The 18,456-nt window shown below is 41.7% G+C and overlaps 1 protein-coding gene across 1 annotated transcript in view; it reads left to right on the forward strand.

Annotated features, from left to right (window-relative positions):
• Window positions 1-18,456, forward strand: part of Ero1a (endoplasmic reticulum oxidoreductase 1 alpha) — a 41,837-nt gene that overhangs the window by 2,943 nt on the left and 20,438 nt on the right. Inside the window, exons 2-4 of the mRNA XM_034497789.2 lie at window positions 12,727-12,846; window positions 13,763-13,846; window positions 17,587-17,625. Of these exons, the coding sequence (XP_034353680.1) occupies window positions 12,727-12,846; window positions 13,763-13,846; window positions 17,587-17,625 (243 nt within the window). The remainder of the gene's footprint in view (window positions 1-12,726; window positions 12,847-13,762; window positions 13,847-17,586; window positions 17,626-18,456) is intronic.

Here is an 18,456-nt window from a genome sequence, read left to right on the forward strand (position 1 = left end):
CTGAGTTAAAAAATGGTTTTCAAACCTGATATTTGATTGGTGCTCAGCAGATGTTAGGGAGATTTCAGTGTAAGATGTATAAAAAATTGTTTAATTTAGTCAGCTGTTTGTATAGCTTGCTGGGATTGGGCTTTTTGATGGGGGATGAATGTAATGAGTCTTTGGGCTTGCTCAGTTACTACATTGATGTCGTGGTTTCAAGTCCTTTTAACATGATTTTCACTGTATGTTGTAAATATTTAAAAATTTTTTGCTTTATTTTATGTCTTTTTTGCCTACATGTATGTATGTGCACCATGTGAGTGCCAGGAGTCACTGGAGGTCAGAATCAGGCATTGGATCCCCTGGAACTGGAGTTAGATAGGTTGTGAGCTATGTGGATGCTGAAAATTGAACGCAGGTCCTCTGCAAGAGCAACCACTGAGGTGTTTCTCTAACTCTTATGAACTCTTTTCATAATAGTGTTTTATTGTTTACTGTTCATTACTCAAAATGGTTAATGTTTGGGACTTGTAAATCTTTCTTACAACCACTTGCTTTTTATTATCCTATTAAAACATTAATTAATAATATCATTAACTTATATAGAAAGTTGTCTCTTATCCCCATTTGAGTAAACAATCCCACATGCAGGAAGCACTCCTTCTTTGAACCAAAATAGTATTTGTTATCACAGATACAGACTTAGATGAGAAGTCCTTTCAGTTTGTTATTTTTATTTTCTGACAGTTAAGTTGAATTATGCATCATTAGAGAAGATGAATGTAGTGAAACCTTAGGCACAAGTAGTGAAATATATTTTAAAGCTATAATCTCAGAAGAAATATTGAAGACTGTTATGGAGAACATATGAATATATTTTGCACTTAATTAAAAATGAGTGTCTATTTCTTTTCACTAAAACTGTTTATTGTTTTTAAGTCTGGTAAGCAGTAGTAATGCCCCGCCACCTGAGTGAGTACATACATTTATTTATTGAGAAACAGTAGGGTGGTAGATTCTGGATACACAAATACTCTGTGAGGTTAAAATCAGGCTAATTATCATGTTATCATCGCCCAGCTAGCTGCACACGTGGTGAGAATACTGAAGATCTGTTCTCTTAACAAGTATACACTATTACTAGCTATGGTCTCCGTGCCATTCATTCAGAGCCCAGAACCTATTTACCTTGTATTTCCCCACGTCTCCCACTTCCAGCCTCAGTGTTCTTGATGCCCTTAGAGCTAACAAGTGAGGGAGGTTGTGAAGAAACGTTTGTATCTAGCTTATTTTGCTTAGCATTCTGCCTTCCAGATTCATCCAGGATGCCACAAAGGACAGAAGAGTAGTCCATTGTGTGGTGTGTGTGTCATATTATCCACTCTTGCCTTGACAAATACTTAGATACTTTTGTATCTCGGATATTGTGTGATGCAGGGAGCACAGGTATGCAGATGTCTCTTTGAGCCAGTGGTTTCATTTCTTTGGCTGTGTACCCAGAGAGGGATTGCTATGTCAGGCTGTGTTTTTAGTTTCTTGAGGAGCACCCACCATGGTTTTCATCATGCCTGGCAGGTTACATGCCAGCCATGGTGTGTAAGCAGGTGTTCCTATTTCAGTGAAAGCTCACCAACCCTTCTTCTACTTTGGTTGCATGTCTTAGGATTTTATTTGTTTGATGCTATTGTAAATGGAACTGTTTTCTTGTTAATTTTTTTTCCTGATAGTCTGTTTTATTAGTTTCTAGAACACAACTGATTTGATTTTTTTTTTTATCCTATGACTTTACTTAATAATTTGAGTGTTTTTTTTCTTTTGGCAGAGTTCTCAAGTTTTTGCATGTACTGCATAAGATCTGAAAATACTGATAATTTTAGTTATTTATTTTTAGTTTGAATTCCTTTCTTTTTTTTTCCTTCTGTCTTCCTTTTCCTTAATTGATGCTTGGACAAACTCTTTTCATAAGAAACATATACAAGAAATACAGCTGTATAGTACTCTGAATTAGAACAAGATGCTGATCTATGATAGGAGTAGGCTTTCTTAGTATTGCACACAGGACAATGAGGAAGGGTTTTTTTTTGTTTGTTTATTTTGTCATTCATTGTGAATTAAAAATTACCTCTCCCTGCAAAATAAGCTCCTTACACAGAGTGGTCAGCCTTCAAACCGTTTACATACCAATCACAAAGACAATGCAACAGGTTCTATTTATGTATGTCTGTGATTACACAGGGTTTTTTTTTTTTTTTGCCTATTGTATTTGACTAAATCAACTGTAGTCAGTGGAGACTGTGACTGAACCTTCCTACCTCCACCCATGCCAGTTTTCCATAATCTGTTCCCTCATTCCAGTAGGACAACTGGAGTGATCCAGTATTAGAAACGTTGCAAAGTAGGCCTGTATTTTCTTCCTCATTAGGGAAACGGGGGCAGCTTAGGAGAGTAGTAGAGCCGGGTCAGGAGTGGTGCTCAACACGCAAGCATTTATTCTCTCTGCTATTCTCTCTCTCTCTTTTTTTTTTCTCTGTCTGCTATTCTCATACCAACTCTGAGTTGGAAATTATTATTTTATGGAAAACACAGTGACAGAGGTGGGCCTTAAACCCTGATAGGCCTAACTGCAGACCACAGTGGCTGTGGTGGCGCTGTCCTTTGGGAGCTTGCAGTGGGCACCTCCAGAGGCTTTGCAGCTCTCACAGGCTAGGTCTTCAAATGGGAGTGGCTATGGATGAGGCTTCTGTCTACCTACTGTCTCTCAGTGTGGGCCTTTTTTACCTTTATTATTAATTTTTCTACCCAAAGCTGTTATTACTTGAAGTCTAGGGCAATGTTGCGCCCACCTCATCCAGCAAGGAAGACACAACGCTGGAGCTCTTCCTCAAGCAGTTTATCCAGGAACTTTGTATTTTCTTCTGACCCCGGGGAAAGCCCGCCCACAGGCTAAATACTCCTGGAGCAACCTACCCCGGCAAGCTACTTGGCGGCAGCAGATAGGCACACGTAAGGGGAAGCAGCACAGATCACCAGCCTTGTCCATATTAGGACTTGTTTTTCTTAGAGAGCACTCGCCATCAGGCAGGTGGGGGGGGGGTCACGGGAGCCAGCGCCATCTTTACAGCATGGCACATCGAAGCTCTCTACAATTCCCCCTATTTTGTTTTAAAGACGAAACAGGTGAGAGTAGGGGTCTGATCTCTGAAGCAAACATAGAAGGACATTGTACAGGCTCTCCTATAGGCTTCATCAGCCCAATTTAAACCTGACCCGTCCCATGCCAATTTTCTCAGAGGTGGGAATAACACTGAAAAGTGCTGGAGTAAGGGTGGCACAAACCCACATAAATCAGACATGCTTCCCTCGAGGCTGCCAGCGGCAATCAGCATGCCTCAAGTGCAGTGCTTAGCCTCACAACCTGAACGATCTTATTCTTTCATGGCAGCCAGCCATGCTTAGGGGGAAGATCCAACTCCTACAACTATAAAGGCTTGAATGATCATGGCCACATTCCGCCTCTGCGTGGTTCTCATCTTGCACACGCACCACAGGCCTAAAACACTAAAAAACCCACCATAGGGCTCAAGGCCCCAAGATCCACCCACTCTTTTATGTGGTCCATGGCTCTGGCAATCCAAGCCTCGAACCCGGTCCTGAAACTGGGGTCCAGACACGTGGAATTCACTGCCACAATGGCCATCCACAGCTGTTTCATCAGGCCTTCAAAATCCACAGCCCAGCTTCCTGTCAAATAAGCAGACAACTGACGAGAAAAGTTAGCAGCCTGGGTATAATTATGATATTGAATGGCGGTAACACATAGCCCATGAAATTTCCACTCACAGCCAGCTTGGGCAAGCTGCCACAAGGTATCTACTTGTTCTTGAACAAGGTCACCTCTTTTGTTAACCAACGTAAGTCCTCCTTTCAATTGGGCATTCAGGGATGCTTGCAAATCTAAAGCAATGGTAAGTTTGCCCATTGCACTCCCCCTAGCCTGGCATCCTGTCCACGGAAACAAAAGACTGTCTACAGTATAGTCCATACAAAAGAGTGCCCAATGGGGTAGACTAGGAGGCCTGGAAAAATTCTGAATAGTACTCCAGCTTCGGTCTAACCATTCTTGGCCATAATTGGCAGGCCACTATCCCTCAATCCAAGTGCCCATCATATAAGCTGTTCCAGACATGGAATCATCTGACACATCAAACCAGGCAGCAGTCTGGTTATAAAGCATAATACAATCACTATTATCATTTATATTTCTAACTTTTACAACGCACAAACTACCTAATAAAACAAAGCTCCTATCTTCATTAGTGCTGCCTATCTCACTATCCTTAGGCAAAAAGGGCAAATCCAAACTTCTATTACTAATAAAAAGGTGGGGATAAACTTAAGCATCATGACATATTGGCATGGGTCTTGGGAGGACCGACAGGATCCCCCAACTGTGCTTCTCTCCACTCCTCATGATCATAGTTCCCAGCAGGAGCATGAGTATTCAAGAAGTGACATTTGCGCACCAGCCTTTCGGGACCCAGAGCGGTCCATCTTGGTTCTGTGAGAAAACACAAACAGAACCCCGGGCCCATGCCAACACTGGATCCAGTCCATTCCATTCTCCTGTCAACACATCTTTCCATTTGACATAACCTTTTAAGGATCCATGTCGAATACTATGTCTTTCAGCAGCCGAACGGCCTTCCTCATCCATTTGCAAAAAATATAAGGTAAATAAGGCAAGGGCTATTCTGTCTCTAGGGGTTCGGCCTTGGCTCATTCCCCTTTTTGTTTTTGTAAACATTCCTTTAGGGTGCGATGCACTCGCTCCACCATACCTTGACCTTTCGCTCGCTCCACCATACCTTGACCTTGCGGGTTATAAGGAAGGCCATGTTTAAGTATGACTTGCATTTGAGAACAAAAGGAAACAAAAGAGTGGGCTGTATAACCAGGGCTATTATCAGTTTTTAATTGTAGAGGCTTGCCCCAAGCCCCCCAGGCTTCCAGGCAATGGGATATAACATTTCTTGCCTTTTCTCCACTCAGGGGAGTTGCGACAATAAGACCTGAACATGTATCCACAGACACATGAACATACTTTAGCTTACCGAACTCAGGGAAATGAGTAATGTCCATCTGTAAAAGTCGTAATGGCAAAAGTCCTTTAGGATTGACCCCTATAGAGGGAGGATGTTGAAAAACAATACAAGTAGGGCATTGCAACACAATGGAATGAGCAGCTTCTCTAGTTATTTTAAATTTAAACTGCATTAACATGAAACTGAGCATGAAAATCTTTTGCTTTGCAAATTGGACTCCTGAAGAAAGATAAATTCTCTTCTGGTGGCTTGATCTACCTCATTATTATTGTTACTCAGGTGTCCAGGGAGGCCAGTGTGTGCACGAACATATTGTACATAAAACGGGTCTTTTCTTTGTCAAATCAAGGTCTGCAATTGTGATAACAAGGGATAAATGGGACTGTTACTTTTAATCTTTCCCACCACTTCTATAACCTTAACTAAATTAACAACATATAATGAATCTGAAAGCAAGTTGAAAGCATCCTTATAAACTTTAAAAACTTCCAATACAATTTTGAACTCAATAATCTGAGGCGATCCAGGAGAAAATTGTATAACCACAGGATCCATGTCTCCTATCTTATAAGAACCGCATCCCGTTTTGGATCCATCAGCAAAGATGGTTACTGCCCCAGTAATAGGAGCTGCTTGGGTAGTCTTTGGAAAAACAATGGGATAAAAACTCATTAGTGGATGCCTTGGATAATGATTATCAATTTCTCCTTTATATCCACACCTTAACAGTTGCACACAAGACTCTCACTTGGCCACTATTGTAAGGACGACAATTGTCGCCGGCTCTAGGCCGAAATGATGTAAACTTTGTTGAATTCCCTCCTCTGCCAAACCTGCCACGGCAGTAGGGTAATGTTCCACTGTTTTAGCTGCTGATATCTTTGGATGTATCCACATTAGCGGGCCAGCTTGCCACAGCACAGCCGTGGGTTGCGTCAGGGTAGAAAGGACGCATAACAAAATTGGTTGTCCCAGTGTACAACGCTGTAGCATGGCTTCTTGTAGTCCATTTTCTACTCTACGAAGTGTTTTTCTCCCTTCAGGGCTCAACACCCGTGGGGAATCTAATGCAGGATCCCCTATTAGAATGTCATACAAAGGTTTCAATTCATAATTTGGGATCTTCAAATAGGGCCTAATCCAATTTATATCTCCTAATAATTTCTGAAAATCATTTAAAGTTTTAAGATGATCTACTCTCAATTCAATTTTCTGAGGAATGACTTCATTGGGCCCTATCCTTGCTCCCAGGTAACTTACTGCCTGCTCTTGTTGTACTTTCTCTGGGGCTATATGGAGACCATGATCCTTTAACTTTTGCACCAGATCTTGATAGGCAGTATGTAAAAAAATTTTTTTTTAAAAAATTTAGTACAAAAATTACTTTTATGTACTAAAAGGATATCATCCATGTAATGCAAGCATTTCAGGGAAGGGAAAGAATCTCTCAATGGTTGAATGGCCGCCCCTACATAAAGTTGACACATAGTGGGGCTATTTGCCATCCCCTGTGGTAAAACTACCCACTTAAATCTCCGATCTGGTTCTTCTTGATTAATGGATGGCAAAGTAAAAGCAAAGCGCTCGAAATCTTTGGGATGTAGAGGGATGGAAAAGAAGCAGTCCTTAATATCAATTAGAATTATTGGCCAATCCTTGGGTAAAGTGGTCAACAGAGGTAAGCCCCATTGCACTGCCCCCATGACCTGCATCTGCACATTAATAACCCGCAGGTCATGTAACAATCTCCACTTTCCAGATTTCTTCTTTATTACAAAAATAGGAGTATTCCAAGGGGATACTGAAGGTCGAATATGTTTCATGGCCATCTGCTCCTTTACAAGTTCTTGTGCAACTTGAAGCTTTTCAGAGGATAAAGGCCACTGAGGAACCCAAACCGGATCCTCTATACTCCAGGTAATGGGAATTCCCTCCTTAGGGCCCCTAAGAAAAACCCAAACCCTGTCTTCTTTTCCTTGGGGCAGGTATAATAGGGGCATTACGGCCCTGGAGGTACTTCCCATCACCATGAGAGGGATGCCAGCCCATACCCCTCATCATCTCTTGTGAAGCTTTGGAATACTGTCCCTCATTGGTCAACCTGAGCCTCATATCTCTCAAAAGATCTCTGCCCCACAAACTAACTGGGAGCTCCAGAACATAAGGTTGAAAACATCCCTGATGCCCTTCCTGATCCTTCCAGGGTAACTCCCAAGCACTCATATCTGGTGTTTTGGCATAGCCTAGCCCTTGAAGGGTCTGAGCTGTTTGTTGTATGGGCCAGTCAGAGGGCCAGTCTTTAATGGCTACAATACTCCTCTCAGCCCCAGTTGTCTAGAAGTCCCATAATCTGTTATCAATTAACATTCAACTCAATCAAGGGGCGTTGATCCAGATATAAGGATAAGAAAACAGTAGGGTTCCTGGAAGAGCCAAAGCCCTTCCCTCCCTGTTTCTGCTTTTGTGCTGGAAACTGGGCATGCAAGCTGGGTAATAGCAGTAGTTGCGCAATTCGGTCTCCAGGAGAGATAGCAACAATCCCTCAAGGGGATGAAGCCATGATCTTGACCACTCCTTCAAAATCTGAATCTATGACACCAGGGTGGACTATTAAGCCCTTCAAAGCCGAAGAGGATTGGCCAATCAGGAGTCCTACAGTGTTAGGTGGTAAAGGACCCTGAAGATCTGTCTTCAGCAGCTGCACCCCCATCTGAGGGTTCAATACGACTCTGGTGGTGCAGCGGAGGTCCAGCCCTGCAGATCCTGGTGTTGCTCTCCGCAGCTGGGAGGTTGAAGGCTCGGCCAGACTCTCTGACTGTTCTCTACTGCCCCATATATTTGAGGGCCCTGAAGTCTGGGGCCCCTCTGCCTGTTTTTTGACTGAGCACCTCCAAAGGCTGGGGCTAAAGGCTGGCCATTGATGTCCTTAAGAGAATGACATTTGTTGGCCCAATGATTTCCCTTTTTGCATGTGGGCAGAGACCTGGCCCGTTAGGGCGTGGCTCCTCCTTCCTTCCCTTTTCAGGACATTGCCTTTTAAGGTGTCCTGTCTTGCCACAGCGGAAGCAGGCACCGCCCGGGGTACTACCTTTTCCTCTGGATAGTTGCATAACAGCAGCAGCCAATCCTGTATTAGAAAGGGGCCCCCCTATTTCTCTGCATATTTTCATCCAGGCATCAAGTCCTTTAGACTTGCATGGGGTAATAGTGCTGCGACACTCCTTGGTACACTGCTCAAAAATCAATTGTTGGATAAGTGGCATCGCAGTATCGGGATCCCCAAAAATGCGTCCCGCTGCCTCCACCATGTGGGCCACAACGTCTGAGAACGGCTCAGTGGCCCCCTGTACAATCTTAGTCAGATTTCCAGCCACTTCACCTCTATTAGGCAGGGCCTTCCAGGCAAGTATGGCAATGGTGTTAATTTGCTCATAGACCTGGATGGGATACCCTGTCTGGGCACCCGCATAGCGACCATGTCCCATTATCATGTCAAAATCCCAGGTAGCATTACCTGCCTGCCTGTTTAATCCTGCTTGCTGGTGAGCAAATTCCTGATAAAAAATCTTCCAATCTAGATATTGTCCAGTAGTTAGACAAGCCTTAACTGTGCTCATCCAGTCAGACGGTGTCATGCAATGTCGGGCCAAGACCTCCAGCTGGGCAACAGTAAAAGAGGCAGCTATGCCATATGTCCTTACTGATTCTGCAAGGTTTTTTAAAACCGTAAAATCTAGAGGCTCATGATATCTCTGGCCATTTGCATCTTGAAATACTGGGAAGGCCATTCTAGCTTCCCTCCACACCTCAGGGCAAAAGGTATCTGACTCTCCTTTTCCTTCAGCTTCCGCACAAGGAGGGGGTGCCGAAGGGGGGACTGGCAATGGAGGCACTTCCTCATTTTTTCCTTCCTCTTTGTGCTCTTTATGCCTTTCCCTTTTCTTGTTCCTCTTCTCCTTCTTAAAATTTATGGCCTCAATCCTGGCTATGAGCTCTTCTAGGTCTTCCTCGAGACTCTCCAGGTCATCCTTGGAGCTTGAGCTACTACTGTCAGACTCTCCCCCTCCTGACGTTATGGATCTCTCTTCTTTAAGTTGTTCCAACGCCTCTGACCCCTTCTCCAGAGCTCGACAGCAGCGCTCGTTGGTCAGACAATGCCTAACTAATCTCCACATCCCTCTTACTCCTCCTCTTAAGCAACCCTGATCCCATGCCAAGTCTAAGTCCTCTCCTAGCCTGTCCCAACTGGCCAACGTCAGATGTCCAGAAATTGCAAACCATGGGGCCACAGTATCGACCTCTGAAAGGAAGGTGGCAAGTGTTTGCTTCTTCATTTTCAGCCCCTTAGCTGTCAACAGCTCCTGAAGAGCTACTAAAGGTGGGTGAGACCGAGAGTTTCCCATTTTACTTTCACTTTTGTCTGGCACTAAGCTGACACTTTAACTTAGTTTCACTTTTGTCCGGTACTAAGCCGAAACTTTACTGCTCTGCGCTCTGGAGACTTTATTGCTCTTTCTTCAGAGACCTTCTTGCCTCTTCCCTGAGGACCTTCTCATCTCTTCCCTGAGGACCTCCTCTATTGTCCCACCTTAACCTGGGAACTTACCGGTCGACCGCCCTGACTGCTTGAAGTTCTGAGCTTCAGTCCCCGTACGGGCCACCATTTGTTGCGCCCACCTCATCCAGCAAGGAAGACACAACGCCGGAGCTCTTCTTCAAGCAGTTTATTCAGGAACTTTGTATCTTCTTCTGACCCCGGGGAAAGCCCGCCCACAGGTTAAATACTCCTGGAGCAACCTACCCCAGCAAGCTACATGGCGGCAGCAGATAGGCACACCTTCCTAATGCTGTGACCCCTTCATACAGTTCCTCATGTTGAGGTGACTCCCAGCCATGAAGTTACTGCATTGCTACTTTATAACTGTAATTTTGCTATTGTTACGAATTGTAATGTAATATCTGATATGCAGGATTATTTGATGTATGGCCCCTAAAGGGTTCTTGACCCATAGGTTGAGAAATGCTGCTCTAGTTGATGAGCGAGATACAACCAGGGTGATTACAGTGAGGTAACTCTAATACTGCAGTACTATGCGGAATGTTCTGGAAGCTCCCAGGAGAGGCAGTAGACCCCACAGTGGCAGAAGAGCACCCAAGAGTGTCCTGGAAGTAATAGTACTTAGTGACATTCTACAGGTTTATTTCCACCTTATCAGTGAGCTCCTGGGACAGACAGATGGCTCCAGCTCAGGTGGGCTCCAGCTCAGGCCTTTCTGGTTTTCCTTTTGTGACTCGCCGGCTCAGATGTGCTCTCCACTTGTCCTTCCTGATGTTTCTGTGTCATTCTTTTGTAACACTTCAAAGCAAAGGCTAGAAATAGTATGTGATTTCTATCCTTACAAACTCAAAAGGAGTGAAAATGGGAACGATAGGTTATATGGATCAGATTGCTAGAAAATAATACCAGAAAAATCAGTAAACTGCTGAGCTAGCTCTCTACCTCCCACCCTCTCCCCATTACTGGTTTTCAATTTTCTTAAATGAAGACAGTGTAGGATTTTACATAGTCCAAGGGTAAATATTAATTCAGTGTTTTAATAAAGTTTTACTTACTTGTTTTCTTATTTTTAATATTTCTCTATGTAGCCCTTGCTGTCTAGGAACTCATTCTGTAAACCAGGCTGGCCTCGAACTTAGAGATCTGCCTTCCTCTGCCATCCTGAATACTAGGATTAAAGATCCATGTCAATGCTGCCCGGCCACTTTATTTTTTTTTTTAAATGATTTTTTTTTTTTTTTTTGAGACAGGGTTTTTCTGTGTTGCCCTGGCTGTCCTGGAACTCACTCTGTGGACCAGGCTGGCCTTGAACTCAGAAATCCGCCTGCCTCTGCCTCCCAAGTGCTGGGATTAAAGGTGTGTGCCACCAGTGCCTGGCTTTAAATGATTTTTTAAAAAGATTTATTTTTTTAATGTATATGAGTACACTCTAGCTGTCTTCAGACATAACAGAAGAGGGCATCAGATTCCATTACAGATGGTTGTGAGCCACCATGTGGTTGCTGGGAATTAAACTCAGGACCTCTGGAAGAGCAGTCAGAGCTCTTAAATGCTGAGCCATCTCTCCAGCCCCCACTTTCTTATTTTTAAAAAATGTTTTAAATTATATGTTTGTATGTATATCTGTGTGGGGTATGTGCATGTGAGTGTCATGCCTGAGTACGCCAGAAGAAGGCATTGGATCTAGCATAGCTAGACTTACAGGTGGCCTGAGCCACCTGACAGGGGTGTTGGGAACTTGGGTCCTCTGGAAGAGAAATACAAGTTCTTAACTGCTGAGTCATCATTCCAGCCCTTGCTTCCTTCCTTTTATATAATGTCGTTTAATACATGTCTATAATGCATTTTGATTCTGTCTATATGCACTCCTCTCCCTGCTCCTCCCAGTTAGGCTGACTTAGATCCACCTGCTTCTGCCTCCCAAGCACTGGGATTAAAAGTGTGCAAAATGCCTGGGTATCCTTTTTAAAAAACTGTCTCCTAGATCAGTTTGTGCTGCTCTATATGTATGGGTGTGTGGCCATCCACGGGAGCATGGTCAACCTACCAGGGACCACATCCCTAAAGAAAACTCTCCGTGCCAGCTGTCAGTGGCTCCTCAGTGAGGGGTTGGGGAACTTCCTCATTTTCAATGTAGTTTATAGTGCAAACATAGCACACCAAAGTATTGTGGGTGATGCATTTTCTTTCTTTCTTGAATCATTAGGTACTTGTTACTTAATGTTGCATTACTTTTATTAAGTGTGTGCTTAACTCCAAACAAATGCCCAAAACTTTCAGTTTTACAGCCAATAATATTAGCTGACTGTAAATTCTCATTTCATCCTGGTGTAGAAAGTCAATAGACTGATCTAGGAGGCAGGGTCAGGACATCAGTGCTAAGCATCTGTGGTAAGTTTATTATCCCGATGTTGCCCAGTAGTTGGAGTTGTCAGAGTCTTAAAAGGGAGTTACTGTTTGTTTTATTAATTAGTATTACTTTATATATTCACCAAGCTGTCTCTGAGCTATATAGGCTCAGAAAACAAGAGAGAGAAAGAGGAAAACAGAGACAGAGACACAGACAGACAGGAGCAGTCCCAGGAAAACTCAAAATAAGAATAGAGTCCTGCTTCAGATAGCCAGGTGTAAGTGGGAGCTGGGCTCTCCGGATTCAGACTGCATTTGTTTCTGCCCTCCCCTCTCTCTGATTGCTGTGTGTCAGTTCATGTGATACAATGTGATCTGAGTTTTCTTGTTTCTTGGTCCAGCTACAGGGAGACATCTATTTCTCTTTAATCTCAGTGCCAACCTTTGGTCAGGTCTGCTGGGTTCTGGAAGGTTATAAGGTGGTTGCTCCGGGTCCAGTTCTGTGTACTTACCGGCTTAGCTGAGCTTATAAAAGTGCCACTGTGTTGCTCTGGAGATCCAAGAAGAGCAACACCATTGCTGGATTTTTGGCATTCTCTATCTTAAAGAACCAAGAGAGGGTGGGAAGCTAATGTTGCCCAGTAGCAGGCTTTTAAAAATGGTAACTGTATACGGAGAAAAGCCTTGTGGCATCAGGGCCCTTTACACCCAGTGTTTCCTTGTTTGTTATAACAGGTTAGTGGTTACCTGGATGACTGTACCTGTGATGTCGAGACCATCGATAAGTTTAATAACTACAGACTTTTCCCAAGACTGCAAAAGCTTCTTGAAAGTGACTACTTTAGATATTACAAGGTACTTTTAATTTTTTTTATATAAGTATGCTATAATGGATGGTTATATTTTCTGAGATGACTAAACTTCAGTACTTTTACTGAAATTGGTAATTATTTAAATGTGTACAAAGTTTAAGTAAAAAAATTTTAAAAATTTAATGTGTGTATATGTGTATGTGTGTGTGTTTGTGTGTGTGTATATATGTACCTGCAGGTGCATATGCCATGGCATGCCTGTGGATGTAAAAGGACACCTTTGTATGCTTTTCACCTTTTTGTGAGTTCTGGAGTGGAGGCCCAGGTTGTCAAGTTTATGCAGCAGACACTTTCACCTGCTGGGCTGCCTCTGACTCTTAAAATGTATACAGTTTTTTAGTAGGAAAGCTTGGCTCACCAGTGAACTGTTTGCTTGAGAAACCACCCATTGGTCTCTCTGTCTCTCTCTGTCTCTCTGTCTCTTTGTCTCTCTATCTCTCTGTCTCTCTCTCTCTGTCTCTCTCTCTGTCTCTCTCTCTGTCTCTCTCTCTGTCTCTCTTTGTGTGTGTGTGTGTGTGTGTGTGTGTGTGTGTGTGTACATACAAGCGCCTGTGCATGAGGAGGCCCAAGGACAGCTGTGGGACAGCTGTGGGACAGCTGTGGGACAGCTGTGGGACAGCTGTGGGACAGCTGTGGGACAGCTGTGGGACAGCTGTGGGACAGCTGTGGGACAGCTGTGGGACAGCTGTGGGACAGCTGTGGGACAGCTGTGGGACAGCTGTGGGACAGCTGTGGGACAGCTGTGGGACAGCTGTGGGACAGCTGTGGGACAGCTGTGGGACAGCTGTGGGACAGCTGTGGGACAGCTGTGGGACAGTTGTTTCTCAGTGATCATGACACTAACAGTCAATTTATATGCTCAGGGTTTTATATTTTTATAACTTTCTATTTTTCTATAGGTAAACTTGAAGAAGCCATGTCCCTTCTGGAATGACATCAACCAGTGTGGAAGAAGAGACTGTGCTGTCAAGCCCTGTCATTCTGTAAGAACTGCTCCAGCTCTCTTCCTTCTTTACAACTTTTCAGAGAAGGCCAGCATTAATCAAACTATAATTTTGATTCTGCTTAAATATAACATTCAATTTACAGATCATAGACCCAAACCTATAAATACAAAACTTACCTGTTGCTTTCCACTGTATTTCTGATGGGAAGATTCCAAGATGGTTGCTGCCTCTTCAGCACAAGGATTACAGGGGCTGTCTCCTGCCTGGCTCCTCGCTTGGCTGTTGGGGATCTGAACTCAGGTTCTCATGATTGTGTGGGAAGCATTTTACTGTCTGAGCCATCTCGCAGCTCTGTAAAATCTACTTTGAATTATACTTTTAATGGTAATAGAATAATAACAATAACTATTTATAATTTATTTATATTGTATTTATAAATTATTATATTATTTATAATAATAATTATTATTACTATTATTATTATTATTATTTTTTTTTTTTTTGAGACAGGATCTCTTACTATGTAGCCCCGGTGGTCTAGAACTGACTATGTAGACCAGGCTATCCTCAAAACTTGAGAGATCTGCCTGCCTCTGCCTCCAAGTTCTGGGACTAAAAGTGTTCACCATCATTCCAGTTTTTTATTTTAAAGTAAAATTAAAATTTTATGGTTATTACACTCTTTTTTTAAAAAAAGATTTATTTATTTTATATATGTGAGTGTACTGTCGCTGTCTTCAGACACACCAGAAGAGGGCATCAGATCCCATTACAGATGGTTGTGAGGCTGGGAATTGAACTCAGGACCTCTAGAAGAGCAGTCAGTACTCTTAATCGCTGAGCCATCCCTCCAGCCCTTATTTTTTTATGAAGTCAATAAATTAAATATTTTATTACGGCCGGGCGGTGGTGGCGCACACCTTTAATCCCAGCACTTGGGAGGCAGAGGCAGGCAGATTTCTGAGTTCGAGGCCAGCCTGGTCTACAGAGTGAGTTCCAGGACAGCCAGGGCTACACAGAGAAACCCTGTCTCAAAAAAAAAAAAAAAAAAAAAAAAAAAAACCAAAAAAACAAAAAAAAAATTTATTACATTATTTGTCAGATCCTTTACCTACTGAACTGTCTTGTTGGCCCTGCATCAATTTTTATTTAAGGTATTCCACATTGGTTCCTTCTCTGCCTATCAAGGTAATAAAGTCTTTTGACTTATCAGAGAAATTAATCAATCTTTTAGCTTGATATTTGTACTCTGGAAGTTTGAAGTATTCTATTGTGAAAGCAGAGAGTTTCCTTTTTACACTTTGAAATGGTGCAGGTTTTCACAAGTACATATATGGAGCCTGGGGTATAGCTCAATGTCAGAGTTCTTGTTTAGCATGCATGATGCCCTATTGCCCTAATACCAGGCACCACCAAAATACCTATGTTTTTACTTCCCATTTTTATTGTGTGTGTCACGGTATTGATCACTTAACCACTTTAAGCTGACAATCAGTGGCATTAAGTCCATGTATATTGTGCAGTCATCAACTACCCATTTCTTATCCTCTCTCTTCTCAGATACTGAAACCATGCTGCTCAAACACTAACCCAGCCCCCCACCCCCACCCCCCCATCCTTGGCCACCACCATTCAATTTTTTTTCCTCCTCAATCAGTTTGACTGTTTTAGGAACTTGCCATAAAGGCAATTATATATTTGTCCTTTTATATCTGGCTTTATTTCACTTAGTATACTGCTTTTAAGTAGAATATATCAGTGGCTGGAGAGATGGCTCAGTGGTTAAGAGCACTGACTACTCTCCCAGAGGTCCTGAGTTCAATTCCCAGCAAATACATAGTGGCTTACAATCATCTGTAATGGGATCCAATGCCCTCTTCTGGTGTGTCTGAAGACAGCTACAGTGTACTCATACATATATTAAATAAATAAATAGATAAATCAATAAATCAATCCTTTAAGTAGAATATACTATAACGTCAGATTCTATTCTGAGTAAGTCAATGTATTGCTGAATGTCTAGATTTATATATAGTATATTTATCCATTAGATAATATATATCTATTTATTTGCTGCTGTTCAATATATCTGTACCATTGAGGCACATCTGTAGCCTTTTAGATTTTCTTCATATATACTTACAGATGAATATGTTGGGTTGTGTGGTCATTGTAAATCTTAAGGAATTATAGAACTGTTTTCCATAGTGATTGTAGTAATATATGTTTTATCAATGGTGCACAACAGTTTTTATTTCTTACTATCCTTAGCAATGTGTTAGTTTCTTGGTTTAGGTAATGACCACCTTGACATGTGTGGTATGGGTTTATGGTTTCAAGTGATTTATTTTTATGCATGTAAACATTGCTTCATAGTAGTACCTAGCATGGGGAGTTAAAGCAAATGTCAACTGTTACTTTTAGGTAGTTTTTATGAGAATGTGAAGCATGCTTTCAGCCACACATAAATGCAACTCTTCAAGGATTAACTTGTGAAATACCTTACCTTACAGAGCTGGTCATTAGTTCTAACATAGAGCTCCTAACCCATGGTCCTACAGGTGACCTGGTTAAACTCAGTGGGCCTCAAAAATAAGACAACATCATGAATGTGGGAGGGGCTTTGCAGGGAGGAGGGGAGTAAGAGAAATGGAAGTGACGTTAGAATGCACTTTTTTTGCGTGTGAAATTCCCCAAAATAAATTAACATTAAAAATTAAAAAAAGGAAAACCTAAGATAATGGGAAAATTCTACCTCAAAATATACCCATTTTGTAAATATATATAAGACTGGCAGAGAAATGCTGTGATTTAGAAAAAAAGTTTTGTAAGACATGAGAGGAAAATGACACCAGAGACTGGTAAAGCATTAATTAGCATGTGATTTGAATAATGAATATTCTGTGTGAGCCTGCTGGGTGCCAGGCCTTGGTTATATAAGCTTAGCTCTGCCCTTGTGTTTGTGCTTTAGTAAGAGAGGGGCAGCACTAATTGAATTAACCCTTTCAATAGACATACAGCATCTGAACTGTGCACGCTAAGAGCAGAGACAAGTGGGACACAGAGACACTCACTCCCTCCCTGACAAGCCTTAGCTTCAGCCTGATACTTCCTAATAAGGACCAAAGAGCGGCCAAAGAGCATCTCAAGGATTCTGGAATGTTTGCTACAGCTTAATCAGCTTGATACTGCATTTGTCTTGTACACCAATGAGAGTTATAGAATGTTTGTAAGCATTTTTATATTTTCATGGTACACTAAGTACATGATCAGCAATATATGGGCCTTGGATTATTCTACTTACTTGTTTTTTGAGAGAAGATCTTATTTCATTGCTCTTGCTGTGTAGGCCAGGCTGGTCTCAAATATAGATAGCCTCTTGCCTCTGCCCTTGGACTGCTAGGATTAAAGCCGGGTGCTGCCATGCCTGTTGAATTTTTATTTACTTTAAAGAAATTATTTAAAAATTTCTAACTCTTCTCACCTAAAAATAGTCTCTAGGAATTTGTGAATTTTTCTCTTCTTCTTCTTCTTCTTCTTCTTTTTTTTTTTTTTTTTTTTGGTTTTTCGAGACAGGGTTTCTCTGTTAGCCTTGGCTGTCCTGGAACTCACTCTGTAGACCAGGCTGGCCTCGAACTCAGAAATCCACCTGCCTCTGCCTCCCAAGTGCTGGGATTAAAGGCATGCGCCACCACCGTCCGGCTGTGAATTTTTCTTATATGTCATGAGAATTTAAATTTTTTCCCAGAAGATACAATAAATGTGTTCTTTTTCAGGATGAAGTTCCTGATGGAATTAAGTCTGCGAGCTACAAGGTATGCACATACACTTATCGATGTGACTGATGTCTGTGGAAATGTTGGAAAATCCATTCTGCTGCTCTCCATAGTGAGATCTCTTGAAAGCTTGTTCATATTCAATAGCTTCCACTCATTTCAAAATATTATATAAGATGTTTAAGTAAAAGTGGCAGATGAAACCTACTTACCCATTATCTAGCAGTTATTAGTGATGGCCAGTTTTGTTTCATCTGCTTTCGTACTTCACTTTCCCAATCATTTAAAGGCCAAGCTTGAATTAAATCATTCTGTTTAAGAGGAATACAAAATTAGAACATTTCAGAATTAAGTTTAATGCTGCTCAAAATTTTCTCAAAGAATAGAACTTATGAGACATGAGTTAAATTATCACACACATTTGTACATAAGGAGTATTTTCTTAGAAAACATCTGCAGAGAATAGTCAGCTGAAGTTATTGATAATTTCAAATATATTAATCATAAAATATAATTTTGAAGAAGATTGTGATCAGTTTTATAGAAAATTTAAAATAATAATCTATTTAAAAAATGTTCTTTAGAAACATTTTCATAACCCAGTAAGGTGATAAATGTAGTTAAGAAGCTGATTGAGTTTCTAAATGCTACTAAGAAGTTATTTTAACTTAAAAAATTTAGATAAGATTTCAAAATCTTTGTTTTAATAAATGTACATAGGCATATGATATTTTTGATTGAATTAAATATGTATTAAGTTGTTTTGGGTGTATATATATATATGTTTGTGTGGAGATAGGGCCTCTTGTTTCTACAAGCTGGGGACCATCTTCAAGGTCACTCCTATCTCTGCCTCCCATCACCGTAGGC

Source organism: Arvicanthis niloticus, chromosome 3, assembly GCF_011762505.2.
Source record: "Arvicanthis niloticus isolate mArvNil1 chromosome 3, mArvNil1.pat.X, whole genome shotgun sequence".
In the NCBI taxonomy this organism is placed as follows: Eukaryota; Metazoa; Chordata; class Mammalia; order Rodentia; family Muridae; genus Arvicanthis; species Arvicanthis niloticus.